At 35.7% G+C, this 17,671-nt stretch overlaps 1 protein-coding gene across 2 annotated transcripts in view; it reads left to right on the top strand.

Annotated features, from left to right (window-relative positions):
• The first annotated feature begins 536 nt into the window (after positions 1 to 536).
• LRRC9 (leucine rich repeat containing 9) overlaps positions 537 to 17,671 on the top strand; it is a 103,913-nt gene continuing 86,778 nt past the window's right edge. For both annotated transcript variants that reach the window (XM_032875268.1, XM_032875269.1), the window contains exons 1-7: positions 537 to 584; positions 845 to 1,063; positions 2,329 to 2,469; positions 3,229 to 3,292; positions 3,601 to 3,671; positions 8,348 to 8,530; positions 15,128 to 15,283. In XM_032875268.1, the coding sequence (XP_032731159.1) occupies positions 537 to 584; positions 845 to 1,063; positions 2,329 to 2,469; positions 3,229 to 3,292; positions 3,601 to 3,671; positions 8,348 to 8,530; positions 15,128 to 15,283 (882 nt within the window). The remainder of the gene's footprint in view (positions 585 to 844; positions 1,064 to 2,328; positions 2,470 to 3,228; positions 3,293 to 3,600; positions 3,672 to 8,347; positions 8,531 to 15,127; positions 15,284 to 17,671) is intronic.

Raw genomic sequence — 17,671 nt, 5'->3', positions numbered from 1 at the left:
GTATGTCACAAAATCCTGAGGTTTCTTTTCTCTACTAGTACACTGAGAGTTATGTTCAGTTTTAGACACAGCAGTATAATAGGAAGGATACACTGGATCCTGTTCAAAGGACAGAAATAGTTATCTCTTGTGAGAGAACTAAAGAGATGAACTGGGGAGTGAGCTAAGGTTGTAGACGAGAGATGACCATGTTCTTCAAGTATGAAAGGCTTATGACATGGAAAAAAACAACACTGGTCTTATTTGAACTCAGGGAGTAAAATAACAATGGAGTGGAGTTACGGAGACACAGAATTAAATTCAAAGTAAATTGATTTTCTAACAGAAAACTTTAGAGATGGAATGGACTGTCTCGGGAACCAGACAGATAGCTGGTATTATACTGTGTGAAAATTTCAGGCTACATTTGGGTAATTCCACCTAAGTAGCTTTAAGGCCCCTTCAACTTGGAATAACATGACTCTAGAATTTGTCTTATTTCAACTTCTCATTTTCCTTAACAGATATATTATTATGACCTTTATTTTTAATGGAAGATGATTGAATGTGAAAACCTAAACCAGGAAGAAATAATTAAAGAACTGGTGAGTCAAAGCCAAATTTCTTTTCAATTACATTTGCAAGAATATTAAATGGAACATTTTTACACTCCTTTCTGGAGCTTACCTAGATTTCTTCTACCTCATGACCTTTGAAAGTAGAGAAAAACCATATATATGGTATAACTTACCTTCTTATGAGTTAAAATGACATCATTGTGATTGACAGTTTATAATTTCTAATAGCAAAATAATTTTTAAATTATTTTAAATAGGCAATGACCCAATTTCTTTTTTTGAAACAGTGTTTATGCAATGGTTTGTCTTATGAGATGGTTGGACAAGAAGGATCAGATGCTTCAAAACTGGAGATGTTTTTCTCAGGGTATCCCCGTATAGTAGGATTATCATTATTTCCTAATTTAACAAGTCTCACAGTTGTTGCTCAAGATATAAAAGAAATTTCAGGGCTAGAAACTTGTTTACAACTTAAAGAACTCTGGATTGCTGAATGCTACATAGAGGTAAGTCTAAACATAACCATATATGAAGTATTTTATGTGAATTCTTTGGCCTTGGAAAAATAGTTCCTTGAAATATATGTGTGAGTCATGGATCAAAACAGATGGAGAGGGCCATACATGATGAAGTAAAATAAAACCCTTTACCCAGTAAATCAAAACAAACAAAACAAATGGGTAAAATACAAAAATAGATTTCTACAAAGGAGAAAATAGAAACAAAGACTCAAAATGTAGACATATTTTACTTTATAGTAATCATATCAGATCTAAATAATGCCCAGTATTGCTTAGTAGTAAATTGGTTTAAATTGGTTTACTTAGTCACTCACTATTGGTTATGTGACGATTATAACATCTAGGGGTGCCTGGCTGGCTCAGGGGAGCATGCAACTCCTGATCTTGAGGTTGTGAATTCAAGCCCACCTTGGGTACAGAGATTACCTAAAAATAAAATCTGAAAAAAGAAAAAGAAAATTGTAACAACTGTAGTGAAAAGCAAGATTGCAAAATGTATCATGAGTCAAGGAAAGGTGCATACCTTTTGACTCACAAATCCCTCATTCAAGATTTAATCCTAGAGGAGTAAATCAACAGCAGAAAACAACATAAAGTTACCTGTTGCAGTACTATTTATAATATTTTAAAAATTAAACAAATATTTCACACATACAGGTATTTTAAAGAATGTTATTGTAGCTTATATAATATTTTGTAATTATTAAATATTATTTGAATGATTACACAAATGTTTTAGATGGTCTTAAGTTTAAAAAAATCCACAAAATTATATAGGTATAATGATTATAGTATAAAAATAGATACAGAGTTAAAATTTTAAAAGAATATGAACATTGGAAATAGTTGTATTTAGGTAGAAGGATTACATGTTTTCTCTTTTAAAATGTTTAGTTCATTTTGAGGCTCTTGGGTGGTTCAGTTGGATAAGCGTCCAACTCTTGATTTTGGCTCAAGTTATGATCTCAGGGTTGTGAGATGGAGCCCAGCCTGAGACTCCAAGCTCAGAGTGAGTCTGCTTGAGATTTTCTTCCTTTCCTTCACCGCCTCCCCCCACTCATGTGCATGTGCTGTCTCTCTCTCTCCAAAATAAATAAATTTTAAAAATCTTTAAAATGTTTATTTTGTTGGATACAGATTTTTGCAATAAAATATGATTTTAAAAAGAAAATGTACTTATAATCTAGTTTATTAAAAGGATGATGCCAAAACATAAGTTAACACTATTCAGTCTCTTTTTTTTTTAACAGAAAATTGGAGGTCTTCAAGAATGTAGAAATTTAGAAAAACTGTATTTATATTATAATAAAATTTCCAAAATAGAAAATTTAGAGAAATTATTCAAATTGGAGGTTCTCTGGCTGAATCACAATACAATTAAAAATATTGAGGTAAGATTATTTCAGTAAGGGGCGCCTGGGTGGCTCAGTGGGTTGGGCCTCTGCCTTCGGCTCAGGTCATGGTCTCAGGGTCCTGGGATCGAGCCCCGCATCGGGCTCTCTGCTCAGCGGGGAGCCTGCTTCCCTTCCTCTCTCTCTGCTTGCCTCTCTGCCTACTTGTGATCTCTCTCTGTCAAATAAATAAATAAAATCTTTAAAAAAAAAAAAAAAGATTATTTCAGTAATTTGTGTGTAAAGTCAGTTACCCCTGTGGAGTTTTAATCACAATGTCCAAGATCATATTAAGGACATATTTATGACTAGCTTAATTATTGTTAAGAAAAACTAACATGTATATAGCATTTTTAATGTGTAGAAAACTTAATATACCATGTTTTATTTACTCCTCCCACCAAGCCTGGGAGGTAGGATATTATTTCTTCCTTGAAAGTTAAAAAAAAAAAATGGAGATTTAGCGAAGTTGTATATATAATTTGCTGAAGATTATAAACACACTCTGTGTGATGTGTTTTTCTTCCTACTCATCTTCTTCCTTCTCCCCTCCCCTCCCTGTTCCCTATTCCAATAATTCTCTCCATGTTCTAGAGAAACAAAGATGACTGCATTAAAGCATCTACTTACTTCTGTGCTTGTCAAAGTACACAGTACCCAGTGCTCAGAGCACTTGGAGAACTAACCAGATTGATCAGATCATTTATAAATATATATTTTACTGACTTCTTCTAAATGATATATTGTCTAAATTTTTAGGGCTTGCAAACTTTGAAGAATTTAAATGACCTCAACCTTGCTGGAAATCTAATAAGCAGCATTGGTATGTATTATTTCATTTGGAATATGAGATAATGCTATAATAATTTTTTATCAGTATGAAAAGTACATTCTTAGATTTCTTTTTTTAGATTCTTTTGTATGATATTTTGCAGAGCATTTCTAAATCTATGATTATAGGATGTGAAAATATTAATCAGTTGTTATTAACTATACAGTGTTACTGTTAGCCTTACTTATATGCAAGAAATGATGATCATATACAACTACAAAATATGATAGGATATGAACAGGACGTAAAAAAAGGAAATTTAATTTAATTTTTCTTTCTTCTTGTTTTTTAAATTAAAGGTCGATGTCTTGATCCCAATGAACAACTGGAAAGATTAAACCTTTCTGGTAACCAAATATGTTCTTTCAAGGTATGTTTAAGTGGAACAGTCTATATGTAACAACCTAGGTCATGAACCATCTTATTGCAGAAAATGTACTAAATTGTTCCTTCTTAAGGGGCAATTTAATTATTTTGGATTATTCAATACTCTAGGAAATTTTAGAGGCAGCTGATTAAGTTGGCCCTAATGATCTCTGACACTAGTAAAACCAAACAAGAAACTATTTATACTTAGCTTAGTTTTCATCCGATCTTTCTGGCTACACCTCTGGTTTTTCATCTTCTAACATCTAAAAAATGGGCTGCTCCAGGTTAGTCCCAGGATCTTTTCTCATTACTATCTGTATTCATTATCTAAATAATCTCATCTTATGACTTTAAATATCTCTTATTCATTTATTACCCCAACTTTCTACTTTCCTTAACAACTATTTCTGTTTCTACTTTCCCTAATAACTCCCCAGAACTATAGACATTCTGCTCTCCTAACTCAAACTGATTTCCTCTGCACTGAACCTTCTTCTCCTGCAGCCTTCTCCACCTCTCTAAATGGCATCTCCATTTTTCTAATAACTTAAGCCAAAATCCTTAGTCATTTTTTTTACTCTTCTTTTTCCTTCATAACCCATATCCAATCCATCAGCAAATTCTATGGGCTATACCTTCAGATATGTCCAGTCTGACCATTTTTTACCACCTAGATCTTTATTAACCTTGGTTCAAGACACCATTATCTCTAACCTGCATTCGGGGGGTGGGGGGAAGCCTCTGAACAGGTCTCCCTGTGTTACCCTTTCACTACTATGAGTGTTTTCTACACAGCAACCTGCTGTGTAGAAACCTGCTCTTAAAAAATATGTCAAATAAAATCAATCTTCTGCTCAAAATGCCCGTGGCTTCTCATCTCTTTCAAAGAAATCCTACGGTGGCCCACAAGATTCTATATAATCTAGTCTCCCCTCGCACTGTATCTCTGAGCACAGCTTCTACCACTTTCCCTTTTGTTTATTCCCTTCTAGCCACTCTGATCTCCTCACTGTCCTTGAACATAGCTAGTGCTCTCACCTTGGGGCCTTTGCACTTGCTCTGGGATAGTCTTCCAGTAGATATCTTCATGGCTTATCTCCTCATTTCTTGCAGGATTTTGTTCAGATGTTATGTTCTTAGTGATACCTTTTCTGGCCAATTTTTGTAAAAATAGTGATAAGCCCTACTGTCCTCCCTAACCTGAAGCATTCCCATCACTCTTTCATTGCTTTTTCTTCTTGGCACTGATCCACATCCCTTACTAGAGTACAAGCTCCATGAGTGCAGGAACCTTGCCTATTTTGTTCACTGCTGTATCCACAATGCTTAAAAGAGTACTTTACGTGTAAAGTGTCAATAAACATTTGAATGAAAGAGAGGAAAACAAAAAGACGTAATGTTTATGGCATGTAATGTAGGTGAAAACATACGGCATTTACAATTTTGACAGTGTCCAGTTGAAAGTGCATACTCAAACACTTCCTCTAGACAGTAACAAAGATGAATAAATTCACTGTAGAAATAATTTTGAATTGATCATTATGAAAATACACATTTGCTAACTCAGAGAAGACTATTCGATATCAAAAAGTTATAGAACGAGGCAGAATGTTATAAACACTTTAACCAAAACTTTTAAAAACATACTAAGTTTAAACAAAATTTTATTGGTCAAATTCAAGAGGAAATATTTGATGTGAACACTGAGGGGCTGACAGAATTTCAGTAGGCATTGGAGGAGAATCTTCTATAATGCATTCAGAGGGACTCTTGATCTTGGGGTCATGAGTTCAAGCCCCACATTGGGTATAGAGATTACTAAATATATATATACATGCAGTGGGAAGTAGGCATTCTAAGATGGGGAGAACAATATGCATGGAGATGTGGTAAGAAATCAAGGGGTATATTTGAGAACATCAGCAGAAGAGAGCAGAGGGAACTATGAAAGATAAATTTGGAATGCTGTGGGAGGCAATTTTTAAGCTAACTTATGAGACATGAGTAGGAGGTGCCTAGGGAAAGAGCATTCCAGGCAAAGTGTGAAGGACCTAAGTTGGGGGGAAAGAGCATGGCAAATTCAAGAAACTAGAAATCTGTGGCTGGAACAGAGTGAGGGAGAGAATTTATGAGTTGAAGCTGAAGAAGATAAGTCCACAATGCTGTGAAGATAAGGGTTTGTCCTACCCTGGCTAGCATGTGGTGCTTCAGCCTTGTGGCGCGAAAGAGCATAGCTGCATAGAAAGATCTGTCTCTTCCAGCCCTGCCACAAGCCAGAGGCAGTATTGTACTGTGGTAACATGAAGTTTAAATAAAATAATAATGTAAGGCTCTTAGAATAAGGACTAGCACCCAGTAAGTACTCAGTAGATCTGCTATTTTGTGATTACTATCACTTGAATTACATTAACCTATTCTGTTTCAATCTCCTCATCAAAAAAATATGGGTAAAAATTTGATTGTGAAAATTTATTATATGGCATAAAATTAAAAAGGTTCTCTATAACAATGTTTTAGAAAAACACTGAAACATGATTCACAGCAACTTTTACTAATCTCACAGTAAGAATGTCCCTGAAACACTATTATCTTGAATTTTTATCTCTAATCTTTCCACCCACCTTAAAAAGATACTATACTGGTGGTGATGGAATAACTTCTGTGCTACTTTCCATCCATAATAGGTACCATAACACTAATTTTCAGTGAGATTTTGTGCTTTCATAGACTGCAGTGTCATCTGATTTTTAGACTATAGGTGGGGATAGGGTAAGACTTCAGAGTTCATACCCATCATAGCTCAGATGGGTGGTCAAAGGCAACACAGCCACCCAGAAATCAAAGACAGTGTTTACTCCTTGGAACAGTCTGATAGCCTACCTTCCTTTGCCCCTGCAGAATTTGACCAAATAATTCTTTGCACAGCTCTATCCAGAAATCTCCATTTCAGAGCAGCTCTGCTTAGTCCGACTTCTGCCATGAGCCCAGTACTATCCTCAGTGCCAGCCAGCAAGCCAAGTTCTCACTTGGCCAGAGAGAGTTCAGACACACATCAGCCACCTGACCCTGTCTTACTTTTGACTCTAGGAGCTTGACTTCACTACTTACTTCCCTATTCCATTTTTACTTTATCTTCAGAACTATTACTTCCTGGGTTTTGCTTTGGATTTCCCTTAACTCTGATTCTCACTCTACTAACTAGCATTACATCTGTTTAAGGCCAATCCCACCACAGTACCCTCCTCCACCAGGCCTCTGTCGTCAGTTCTTCTTTAGTTTTTTCAACACTTAAAAAATATAACCACCATTCCTAGCTTAGAGACTGAGGCCCAAAGCCTATATAGACCCTTAGCTTCTAGACGTGTGTATATGTAAGCAGTTGGTAATAGAGGTGAGATAAATTCTGTAACAAAGGTAAACCCAGTGGCTAAGAGAGTTCATAGTAGGGGCATCTGCCTCACGCTTGGGCGATGAAACAAGACTCCCAGAAAAGATGGTACTAGATTGAGTCTTGACAGATTAAGAGGTAAAACTGCGATGAAATTCAGTTCACTCAAAGGCAGCAGCATGAGAGAAGGTATAATGATAAGTCAGGGTCTAGCACATTCTACAACTTCCACTTGTATGGTAGAGCCAAAACATGAAATGTCAGGTTTGAGACAGAAGAGACAAGACCAAAGAGTTAAGCAAGGGCCAGAAGCCAAATAAAGGAAGGTGTAAACAGTGGCTTAAGCCTCAGGATAAAAGATGCTCAGGAGAAGCACTGGTCTGGATGTGCATTATTAATCTATCCCTACCCCCGACCTGCACAGGGTGTGAGGAAAATGAGGTCTTCAGGAGAGAGCTAGGTTTCAATTGCCTTTAAATGGTAGGAAGGACATTTATAGAAAAACAGCAAAGAAACAAAAACCCCTAAAAATCAGGAAATCAATGGTGATTATAACAGAACAGGGGTTCGTAGCCTTTGATGAGAAGAGAAGATCTGGTGGCCCAGAAGAATGGTAAGCAGTGTTCCTAGAGTGCTAAGTGTGGGAAATGGTAACAAAGGAAGCAGGAGACCTACAGATACTCTGGGGAGGATTGTTAGCAAAGGGTCTGTGCAGAGGAGGCAACGTTGTCTTAATAAATGTGCTCAGGTGACTGGCTCCAACGTCCCAGTTATGGAATATATGGTTTAGTAAATATTCAAAGAATATTTACTATATTTCTATATTCTTTGAATATAGAAGAGTCTGCTTTCAATTATTGCTATCTATTCTTCATGTACTTGATGTTTTACACTAGAGAAAAAAAATTATCCATCTAAATCACTTTATTTTTTTATTTTTTTAAAAGATTAATTGATTGAGTGAGGGAGTGATTTGACAGAGAGAGACACAGTGAGAGAGGGAACACAAACAGGGGGAGTGGGAGAAGGGAGAAGCAGGCTCCCCGCAGAGCAGGGAGCCCAATGTAGGCCTCAATCCCAGGACCCTGGGATCACGACCTGAGCCGAAGGCAGATACTTAACGACTTAACTGAGCCACTGAGGCGCCCCTAAACCACTTTAACATGTTTAAGCACATAGTAAAAATGCATGACATTAAATTATGGGTGATCTTAAGTGTTCAAATGCCTCCTTTAGAAATGGGACTGTTGCCATTAATTAATTGAACATTATCATTGCTGTTGTTTTAGGACCTCACTAACTTGACCAGGCTGTGTCACTTAAAGGATTTGTGTCTGAATGATCCTCAATATAAAACCAATCCAGTTTGTCTGCTGTGCAATTATTCCACACATGTATTGTATCACTTGCCTAGCCTTCAAAGACTTGACACGTTTGATGTGTCAGCAAGACAGATCAAGGAACTGGCAGATGTAAGTGCATCCCTAATCAGATATCTGTGACTTAAGTTTAATTAACTGCTTCTTTCTGGCTGTGTCCACATATGGTAGGTGGTATTATCTTGTCAGTTCTTGTCACCAACTCTGCTTTTGCCCCAGTGAGCTGGATATTTCCCATAAATGTATATAAATAATAATATTAGTACTAGAATCTCAAATTTGATGACAGTATGGGAAGGTGAATTAATAGAAAAACATAATTTATACAAAACAAAAGAAATCTGAAAGATTTTCATGAGTCCTAAGAATAACTGAACTAGTGCTATAGATATAAAAATTAATAAGGCTTAGCTAAAGTAGAAATGAAATAAGTAACCCTCTCATTTGGAACACTATATATCAAAATTAGAAAATGTCCATGGTTGATGGTAGTATGCCAGGCTTAGGTTGATTTTAATCTAATTGAAGACGGTTTGGGGTTCCTTAGAAGTACAGGTGGATCAACCCCTGCCCCCCCAAAATCTTGAAGAGCTCTCACATCTTGGAGAGAGCCATTCCTGGGCTGTTACTGACAATGAACCTCCCAGTAAAGGGGCTACTTTCACATGCCATCAAAGAATTCTATAGTTTCAGAATGGAGTGCTTAGGAACTCGCCATATTTATTAATAGTCTTTCCACACTGTATTTCTTCCTCTCCTTACAGTCCAGTGTGCCACATTTGTTCATCCAGTCAACCATCCAGTAAATAGGTATTGAGCATCTAGAAAGTGCCAAGCATGAGCCCTCCCATCTTTCCCTTATGGCTCATCTATCATCTCAATATAAACCATGCCTTTATCTATTTATCTTGTCCCTCTTCTCTTACTAGCCTGAGGATTTATTCTCAGGTTCCATTCTCTCCTCTCTTTTTTCCGTAACTGAGTTTATCCTTTCTCCCTCCCCAACCTAAAAATGAGCTGTCTTGCAGCATCAAGCAAAGGGCTAGAGTTCTTGTCTACTAGCAGATGAGCAGAGTCATTGGAGATTCAGGGAAGAATGTCTTCTCTAACAGTGTTAAGTCAAAAATAACAGTAAAACTTCACAATAACACATTTTTTGAAATATCCATATATCCGCAGAGTTTTACATTAGGCAGTTTCTTCAAAGGTGAGCTGGTTGATGCTTCATGAAATTACTTGGCTTATTAACTTATCCAACAAATATTTAATACCTGTTACATTCCACGCACAGCTCAGGCCCTAGAGATCTAGAGTGACTGAAGCCAACAAAATCCCTGCTTGCTTGGAGTTTACATCCTTATGAGAGAAGACAAATAATAAGCACCTAAGTAGGAAAACAACTAGTACCTCAGTAGTGATAAATGCTATGGAGAAAAATAAAACAAGGGCGAAGAAAATAGGATTATTGGTGGGAGCAGCGGGAGGTGTGTTGGCTATTGTATATAGAATTGTTGGGAGAGGATTTCCTCAGGCAGCTCTTGGGCAGAGACCTGAAGGAAGTAAGTGAGCAAGCTTTTCAGGGATCAGCAAATGCAAAGAACTTGAGGCAGGAGCATGCCTCTCATATTTAAAGAACAGGAGGTTAGTGTAGGTGGAACTGAGTAAGTGAGAGGAAGAGAAGAGATGAAGACAGGAATGGTGGAGGGGGGAGATCATATGAGACTGTAGGATGTTGTAAAGATTTTGGCTTTTACTTTGAGTGTGGTGGAGTCACTGGAAAATTTCAAAGAGGAGAGACAAAATGACTTATGTTTTAAAGGGATCCTTTTGGCTAATGGATTAAGAATAGAGGATTTGAGAGAAAAGGCGAGTGCAGAGAAACTAGTTAGAGCCCAGTCACTGGGATGAAAGGTGTTGATGGTTTGATACAAAGAGTTAGTGGAGGAGATGGCGAAAAGTAGTCACATTCTGTAGTAGTTAGAAGGGCGGAACCCATCTGCATTTGCTGATAGATTGGATCTGAGGTACAGAGGAAAGAAACAGAGGAATTCCAAGTTACTGGCCTCAGCAACTGAAGGAGGGAAGAAGTTGCTCTTAATGAGATGAGGAAGAATAGGGAAGGAGTAGGTTAAAAGGAAAAATCATGGCTTAATTTTAAGCATGTAAAAATTTTTTAAAGATTTATTTGTTTTAGAGAGAGAGAGAGCAGGCCCACATGCAAGTGGGGGGAAGGGCAGAGGGAGAGGGAGAGAAACAGGCTCTCCTCTGAGAGCAGAGCCTGATGCAGGCTTGATCTTATAACCCAGAGATCGTGACCTGAGCCAAAATCAAGTCCGACACTTAACTGACTGAGCCACCCACCCAAGTGCCTGTTAGGCATGTAAATTTTTTTGAACATCTTTTGAACATCTTTTGATGTTCAGTCTTTTGAATGTCTAAGAGGATATGTTCAGTAAGTAGTTGGGTATATGAGTCTGCTATTTAAGAGAGTTGCCAGGGTTGGAGATAAAAATATGAGAGTTGAAGGCAGATAGATGGTGCATAGAGCCAGGGACTGGAGAAATCACCCAGGGAATGGTGTAAATGGGGAAGTGTGTTGGTTGGGTGTTAGAGACTGGGGAGAGAAGAGGAACCTGGAGAAGAGATGGAAGAGGAGAAGTAAGAGAGGTTCTTTTGACATTCTGCCTAAGATTGTCATAACATTTGGTTTAGTCTTGTATATATCAAAGTACTATCATTAAAAGAATAAAATAAGAAATTGTTACATAGTTCCTTTTATCTTCTCTTTCTTTACCCTTTTAAGGCAAAAATAAGATATATAATATAGCTCAGGTTTTTATTTAGATCAAGATGACTTTTCAAATTCAAAGTATTTTTATTTAAGGATTGCATATGGATTCCCAAGATACTTTTTCTTCATTACCATTCATAAGAAGACAGGTTGTGCCAGGTTGTAGCAATTCTCCAGCGTGATAAACCCTTGAGCAGAGAGTACTGTTGATTCTTCAAATTTTCACCCATGACTGTGAGTCATTTGTGTAAACTATAAGTGACAAGTCAAGTCAGGAGGATCACCATGGAGTCAGCATGGGAAAGAGGGAAGGATATGGGAGTTCAAAACAGAAGACTTGGATTCAAGCTCCAGTTGTATCCATTGCAACCAGTCACTTGACAAGGCCTTTCCCTTCCCAAACTTCAGTTTTCTGCACTATTAATATAGTGATAATAAAAATAGTCCCTGTCCTGTCATTGTAGAGATGCAGCGAGTTAATGGGCATAAAACCCATTTTAATTGTTAAATACTATAAAAATAATTACTATGAAACTATAGTTGAGCCTATGACTTTTCATTCTTTTTGGTAATCAAAGAAGCAAATGGAACGAATTTTGTTAGTATAAACATGCAACTGGATTTAACATTACAGTTAGACTATTAAAAAAAATTTCTTACTGTAATAAATAATTCTACCAAAGTGGAACTGAGTGAAAAATGAGTTTGACATTCTCAAAAGTCCAAACACAAAAAAGCAAATTGAGTATAGTAGCCTACAAAGTCAGTTTGCCACGTATTTACAATTTACAACATAGTCTTCCCCGCTTTTCCAAAGTGTTAGTATATACCCTCAAACACGGACAAAATAAACTCTGTTTGATAACTCTTATTTATTGTTGTAACACTGTAAGTGATTTTGAAAGAGTTCAGGAATAGTAAAATCTCACAATGTATGTTCCTAAATCCAGATATAGGTATATTCTTTTTTCCCCCCCAATTTATTAAATTTTTATTTTTTAATAAACATATAATGTATTTTTATCCCTAGGGGTATAGGTCTGTGGATCGCCAGGTTTACACACTTCACAGCACTCACCATAGCACATGCCCTCCCCAATGTCTATATCCCCATCCCCCTTTCTGGGCCCCCTCCCCCCCAGCAACCCTCAGTTTGTTTTGTGAGATTAAGAGTCAGTTATGGTTTGTCTCCCTCCCAATCCCATCTTGTTTCATTTGTTCTTTTCCTATCCCCCAAACCCCCACTTTGCATCTCCACTTCCTCATATCAGGGAGATCATATGATAGTTGTCTTTCTCCGATTGACTTATTTCGCTAAGCGTAATACCCTCTAGTTCCATCCACATCATCGCAAATGGCAAGATTTCATTTCTTTTGATGGCTGCATAGTATTCCATTGTGTATATATACTACATCTTCTTTATTCATTCATCTGTTGATGGACATCTAGGTTCTTTCCATAGTTTGGCTATTGTGGACATTGCTGCTATAAACATTCTGGTGCACATCACATCCTCGCCGGCATCTGTCCTGACTTGTTAATTTTAGCCATTCTGATTGGTGTGAGGTGGTATCTCATTGTGATTTTGATTTGTATTTCTCTGATGCTGAGTGATGTGGAGCACTTTTTCATGTGTCTGTTGGCCATCTGGATGTCTTCTTTGCAGAAATGTCTGTTCATGTCCTCTGCCTATTTCTTGATTGGATTATTTGTTCTTTGGGTGTTGAGTTTGCTAAGCTCTTTATAGATTTTGGATACTAGTCCTTTATCTGATATGTCGTTTGCAAATATCTTCTCCCATTCTGTCAGTCAGACATAGGTATATTCTTAATAAAATATAGAAGCATGTAGAAGAAACTGTGCAGGGGTACACTAGAAACTGAAATCCGTAGATATCTGTGGAAGGTGGGGGGCAACTGGGCAGATGGGAAACAGGTGTGAGAAGTAGAATTTTCATTGTACACTCTTCAATTATTTTGATGTTTAAAACATGAATATATTATTCAAAAATAAAAATTAGGGGTGCCCAGGTGGCTCAGTTGGCTTAACCTCTGCCTTTGGCTCACGTCATGATCTCAGGGTCCCTGCTCAGCAGGGTTTCTGCTTCTCCCTGTACCTCTGCCCCTGTGTCTCCCCCCCACCACACTAACTTGGGCTCTCTCTCTCTCTCTCTTGCTCTATCAAATAAAACCTTTAAAAAAGATTAAAAGCTAAAGAAAAGCAGTATTTTTTGTCCCCCCACTTAAGGGATTCCCAGGTTAAATTTAAATTTCAGATAAGCAACAAATAATGTTTTAATATCATACTTCTTAAACTTAGTCATACTTACTCACTTATACTCAAATATTATTTACTGTTTACCTGAAGTTCAAATTTAACTTGGCATCTCTTATATTTTATGTAGCAGTCCAATCTCTATCCATGTTCTCTCATTTTAGAATTCAACAGAAATTTTTTTAGCTGCCACTGACTCAAAGCATTCTTTATTGGATTTTCCATTTTCTCTAAATAGTCAAAAATTAAGAAACACTACTTGCCATTCCCTTTTTTCTTCTAATTCAGTTGCACTTCCAAAATAAGCTCTTCTTTATTGGGAATTTTTTTTTTTTAAAGATTTTATTCATTTCTCTGACAGAGACAGATCACAAGTAGGCAGAGAGGAAAGCAGAGAGAGGAGGAAGCAGGCTCCCTGCTGAGCAGAGAGCCCGATGTGGTACTCGATCCCAGGACCCTGAGATCATGACCTGAGCTGAAGGCAGAGGCTTTAACCCACTGAGCCACCCAGGCACCCTTTATTGGGAATTTTTTATACCTTAATCATCCTAAAACACTTTTTCCCCCCCTGAAGCGTTCTGTGTTATTAATGCCTTATTTTTTGCAGAGGAATTTAAAGTCATTTCAATTTCAGAACTTCATAATATGCATGGGCAAGGGAATTCTTTTGGCCTGTTCATCATGCCATGTATTTGAGTCTATTCCATCTTTTACATCAAATAATTCTGTTGGGATTTTGATGATCCACACAGTACCAAATAAATCACATAACAATAGCCTGCATCTAGTCCAGAATGGTGTACATTTTTCCACATTAATTGAGGTACAGTTTTCCTAATAAAGAGAAATGCCTTCATTATTTCTGGTAAACAGTGAAATCTAGGTCACATTTAATAGTGCATTTGATTTATTTTTTTCCTTAGCTAGTTTTTTTTTTTTTTACTAATATTGCTTATGAGCATTAGCTGTATTAGCATAGCTGGTGTATTTTTCAATAGTAGATTTAATCTATTTATCATCATGTATTTATTAATAACTGGGTGATCCATTGGTATTAAGGTATTCTAGGTAATGGGTAGATGGACAACTTAATCATTTGCTCAATCTAAAACAAGTTTATTTAGAGCATCCTTTTAGAGAATTGGGGGAAAAACCCATCAAATCCGTGATTTCTTAACCATCTGTTTAAAAACTCAATTGGATAATGTTACATTTGCTTTTAATGCTTTTTGATGTATTTTTCCCTAAATTAATCAAACAGGATAATGTAATTATGTATTTGCTTCAGTAGTACTGCTTCTTTTGCAAAATGATATGATTTTATAAACTGAATTCTATCTGGAGGCTCTTAACATTGTCATCTTCAAAATAAATGTGAATATGCCTCACACTTAAATATTATCCACAAAGAAAATCTTTGGAATTTTATATTTTGCTTATTAAGTTTAAACATAGCACTCTGTAGCCATTATCATTTCAACTGTCATCATTATTAGCAAATGCGCATGCAAAACTTTCCAGTGGATTATATAGAACATATCACACTCCTGTAATGCCACTAATAATTACTTTCAATGTTTTTTGCTCCAGCTGATTTTTTGTGTTTTTTCCCCCTTACTTTTAGACAACAGCAATGAAAAAAATAATGTATTACAATATGCGTATAAAAACTGTTCAGAGGCATCTTAATGAAGACCTTGAAAAACTGAATGATCGAAAATGCAAATTACAGAAGTTGCCAGAAGAACGCATAAAATTATTTAGCTTTGTGAAAAAAAATGTAAGATTTAATATGAAATTTCAGTGGCCATAGCTCAAGAAAACTGGTGATAAGACAGCATTACTTTTTAAATTTTATATATATAATGTTTTCATTAATACTTCCACGTTTGCCCCCAAATTTTTTATTCCACTTGCTTGACTAAACTTCATTGTGTGCTTAGAAGTCTGCAACCATAAAAAGGTACAGGCTTGTTAATTTATAAGCATTTTAAAAAGCTGAGTAATTCAATATAATTCCAAAAGTTATAAAAATCTATTAGTTATTTCTGCTGCATTTTTATTAGACACCTTCAGGCTGTGCTCAAAATTCATATTTTTGCCTAAAGTGCTAAAATACCCCTTTACTAATATTATTAAGATATTAAGACAAGGTAGGAACTTTAAATCAAGCTATACTTTGGTAGTTATTTTATGTGTGCTTTTTTAACTTGGAGTAAATTGGATTTCCTTTACCAAAAGTAGGCCCTGAAAAATTAAGGATTATTAACCTCAAAATAGAAACTTTGTATATATTAGAACTTACTGTATTTTTTTTTAAAAGATTTTATTTATTTGTCAGAGAGAGAGAGGGAGAGAGAGCAAGCACAGGCAGACAGAATGGCAGGCAGAGGCAGAGGGAGAAGCAGGCAGGCTCCCTGACAAGCAAGGAGCCCGATGTGGGACTCGATCCCAGGACGCTGGGATCATGACCTGAGCTGAAGGCAGCTGCTTAACCAACTGAGCCACCCAGGCGTCCCAGAACTTACTGTATTTTTTTAAAGGCAAGAAAATATAATCATTCAACAAATGGTATCAAAAACATAAACAATTTGGGAGTAGGGGAATTGGACTTAGTTTACGCTTCACCAAAAATAAATGCCAGTGGGGAAAAAAGAACTAAATGTAAAAATTTTTAAAACCTGAAAAAACTGAAGAATATATAAATGAATATGTTTACCTGACCTCAGCCTGCCGAATAAAAGAAATACTAGAAATGACAAAAGAACAGAGTGTAGATTCGATTGCAAAAAGTAAAAGTAAAACGTTTGGTACTTAAAAAGCATCATTAATAAAAGTAAACAATAAATGACAGTCTGAAAAATGTCTTCAACAAACATTCTGGACAGATGTGATATCCTTAGTATAAAGAGTCATAAGTAAAACAAAAAGCAAATATTCAAATAGACAAACCATGCAAAGCACATAAATTTTAATTTTACAAAAGAAGAAATAAAAAATGACTGATAAACATTCGAAAGAAGAGCTCAACTTGATTATGAATTTTCCAAATGTGAATTAAGATAACAACCATTTTTGCCTATAAAATTGTCAAAGTATAAAACATCATAGTACTCAGGCTGGTGAAGAGGTGTGTGACACTACTATACCACCAGTGGAACATAATTTGGGTCGTATGTATTCACAGCCTGAAAACGCTTGTAGCATTTGACCTAATAAATCACGTATAGCACTCTATTCTAAGGATTTGGATAAATATTTACATAGATATGATATTGATCACTGTACTATTAGTAACAACAAAAAACTGGAAACTTGCCTAAATGTTTAATCAGAGAGGAAGAATTATTCATTCTTAAGATAGACTAGTATACTACCATTAAAACCCAAGTCTTTTAAATATATTAATATTTTAAATAAATAAATAGATTTAATATTTATAAATACATTAATTATCATTAATTATAGAACATAAATTAAGTTATATATTTCTAATATAAGCAGGTTTTAATTAATGGTATAATAGAAATTTATCCTTAAAGTGAAACATTAACAGTTTATTTTTGAATAAAAAAATGAACCAGTATATGGAAATCATTTTATATCTACTTTTATGTGGAAATGAATGTATTAAGTAAGATTGCAAATGTGAAAAATAATACCTGTAGATAAGATAAACTACAGACATTTTTATAAATATGCTTAATTTGTTTTTTAACAGCTGGATATTGCCATTATAGAGGGGGAGAACAGATAATTAGTTAATTTCTATTTATATACACTTCTCCATGTATAGTACAATTTATCTTGAAATCCTGCAAGGCAGAGATAAGGCAAGACAAGTGAGGCACTCACTGTGGGCCCAAAATCTTTGTGCTAAAAACCTCAGTAATCACAATAAATCATGCCTAGTGCAGTATTTTTTAAAAATGCAAATGAATGCCAACAAAGCCCATTATGAACAAGAAAAAACAAAATATCAAAAGTTTAGACAAAGACCTTGCTATGCTGAGCCATATATAGGAGACTGTGGCAAAAAAAAAAAAAAAAAAAAAAAAAAAAAAAACATCCCAATAAACGTTTTTTAAAATTGCTTTGGTTGATTTTTTTTCTAAAATATAAAAATATAAAAAAAAAAATTAAAAAAAAGAATAAAAAAGTTTAATTT

This window comes from Lontra canadensis, unplaced genomic scaffold (assembly GCF_010015895.1).
Source record: "Lontra canadensis isolate GAN:19392208 unplaced genomic scaffold, GSC_riverotter_1.0 scaffold55, whole genome shotgun sequence".
NCBI classification, from domain to species: Eukaryota; Metazoa; Chordata; class Mammalia; order Carnivora; family Mustelidae; genus Lontra; species Lontra canadensis.
Note: the sequence above shows the minus strand (reverse complement) of the source record. Positions and strands in the feature narration are given on the sequence as shown.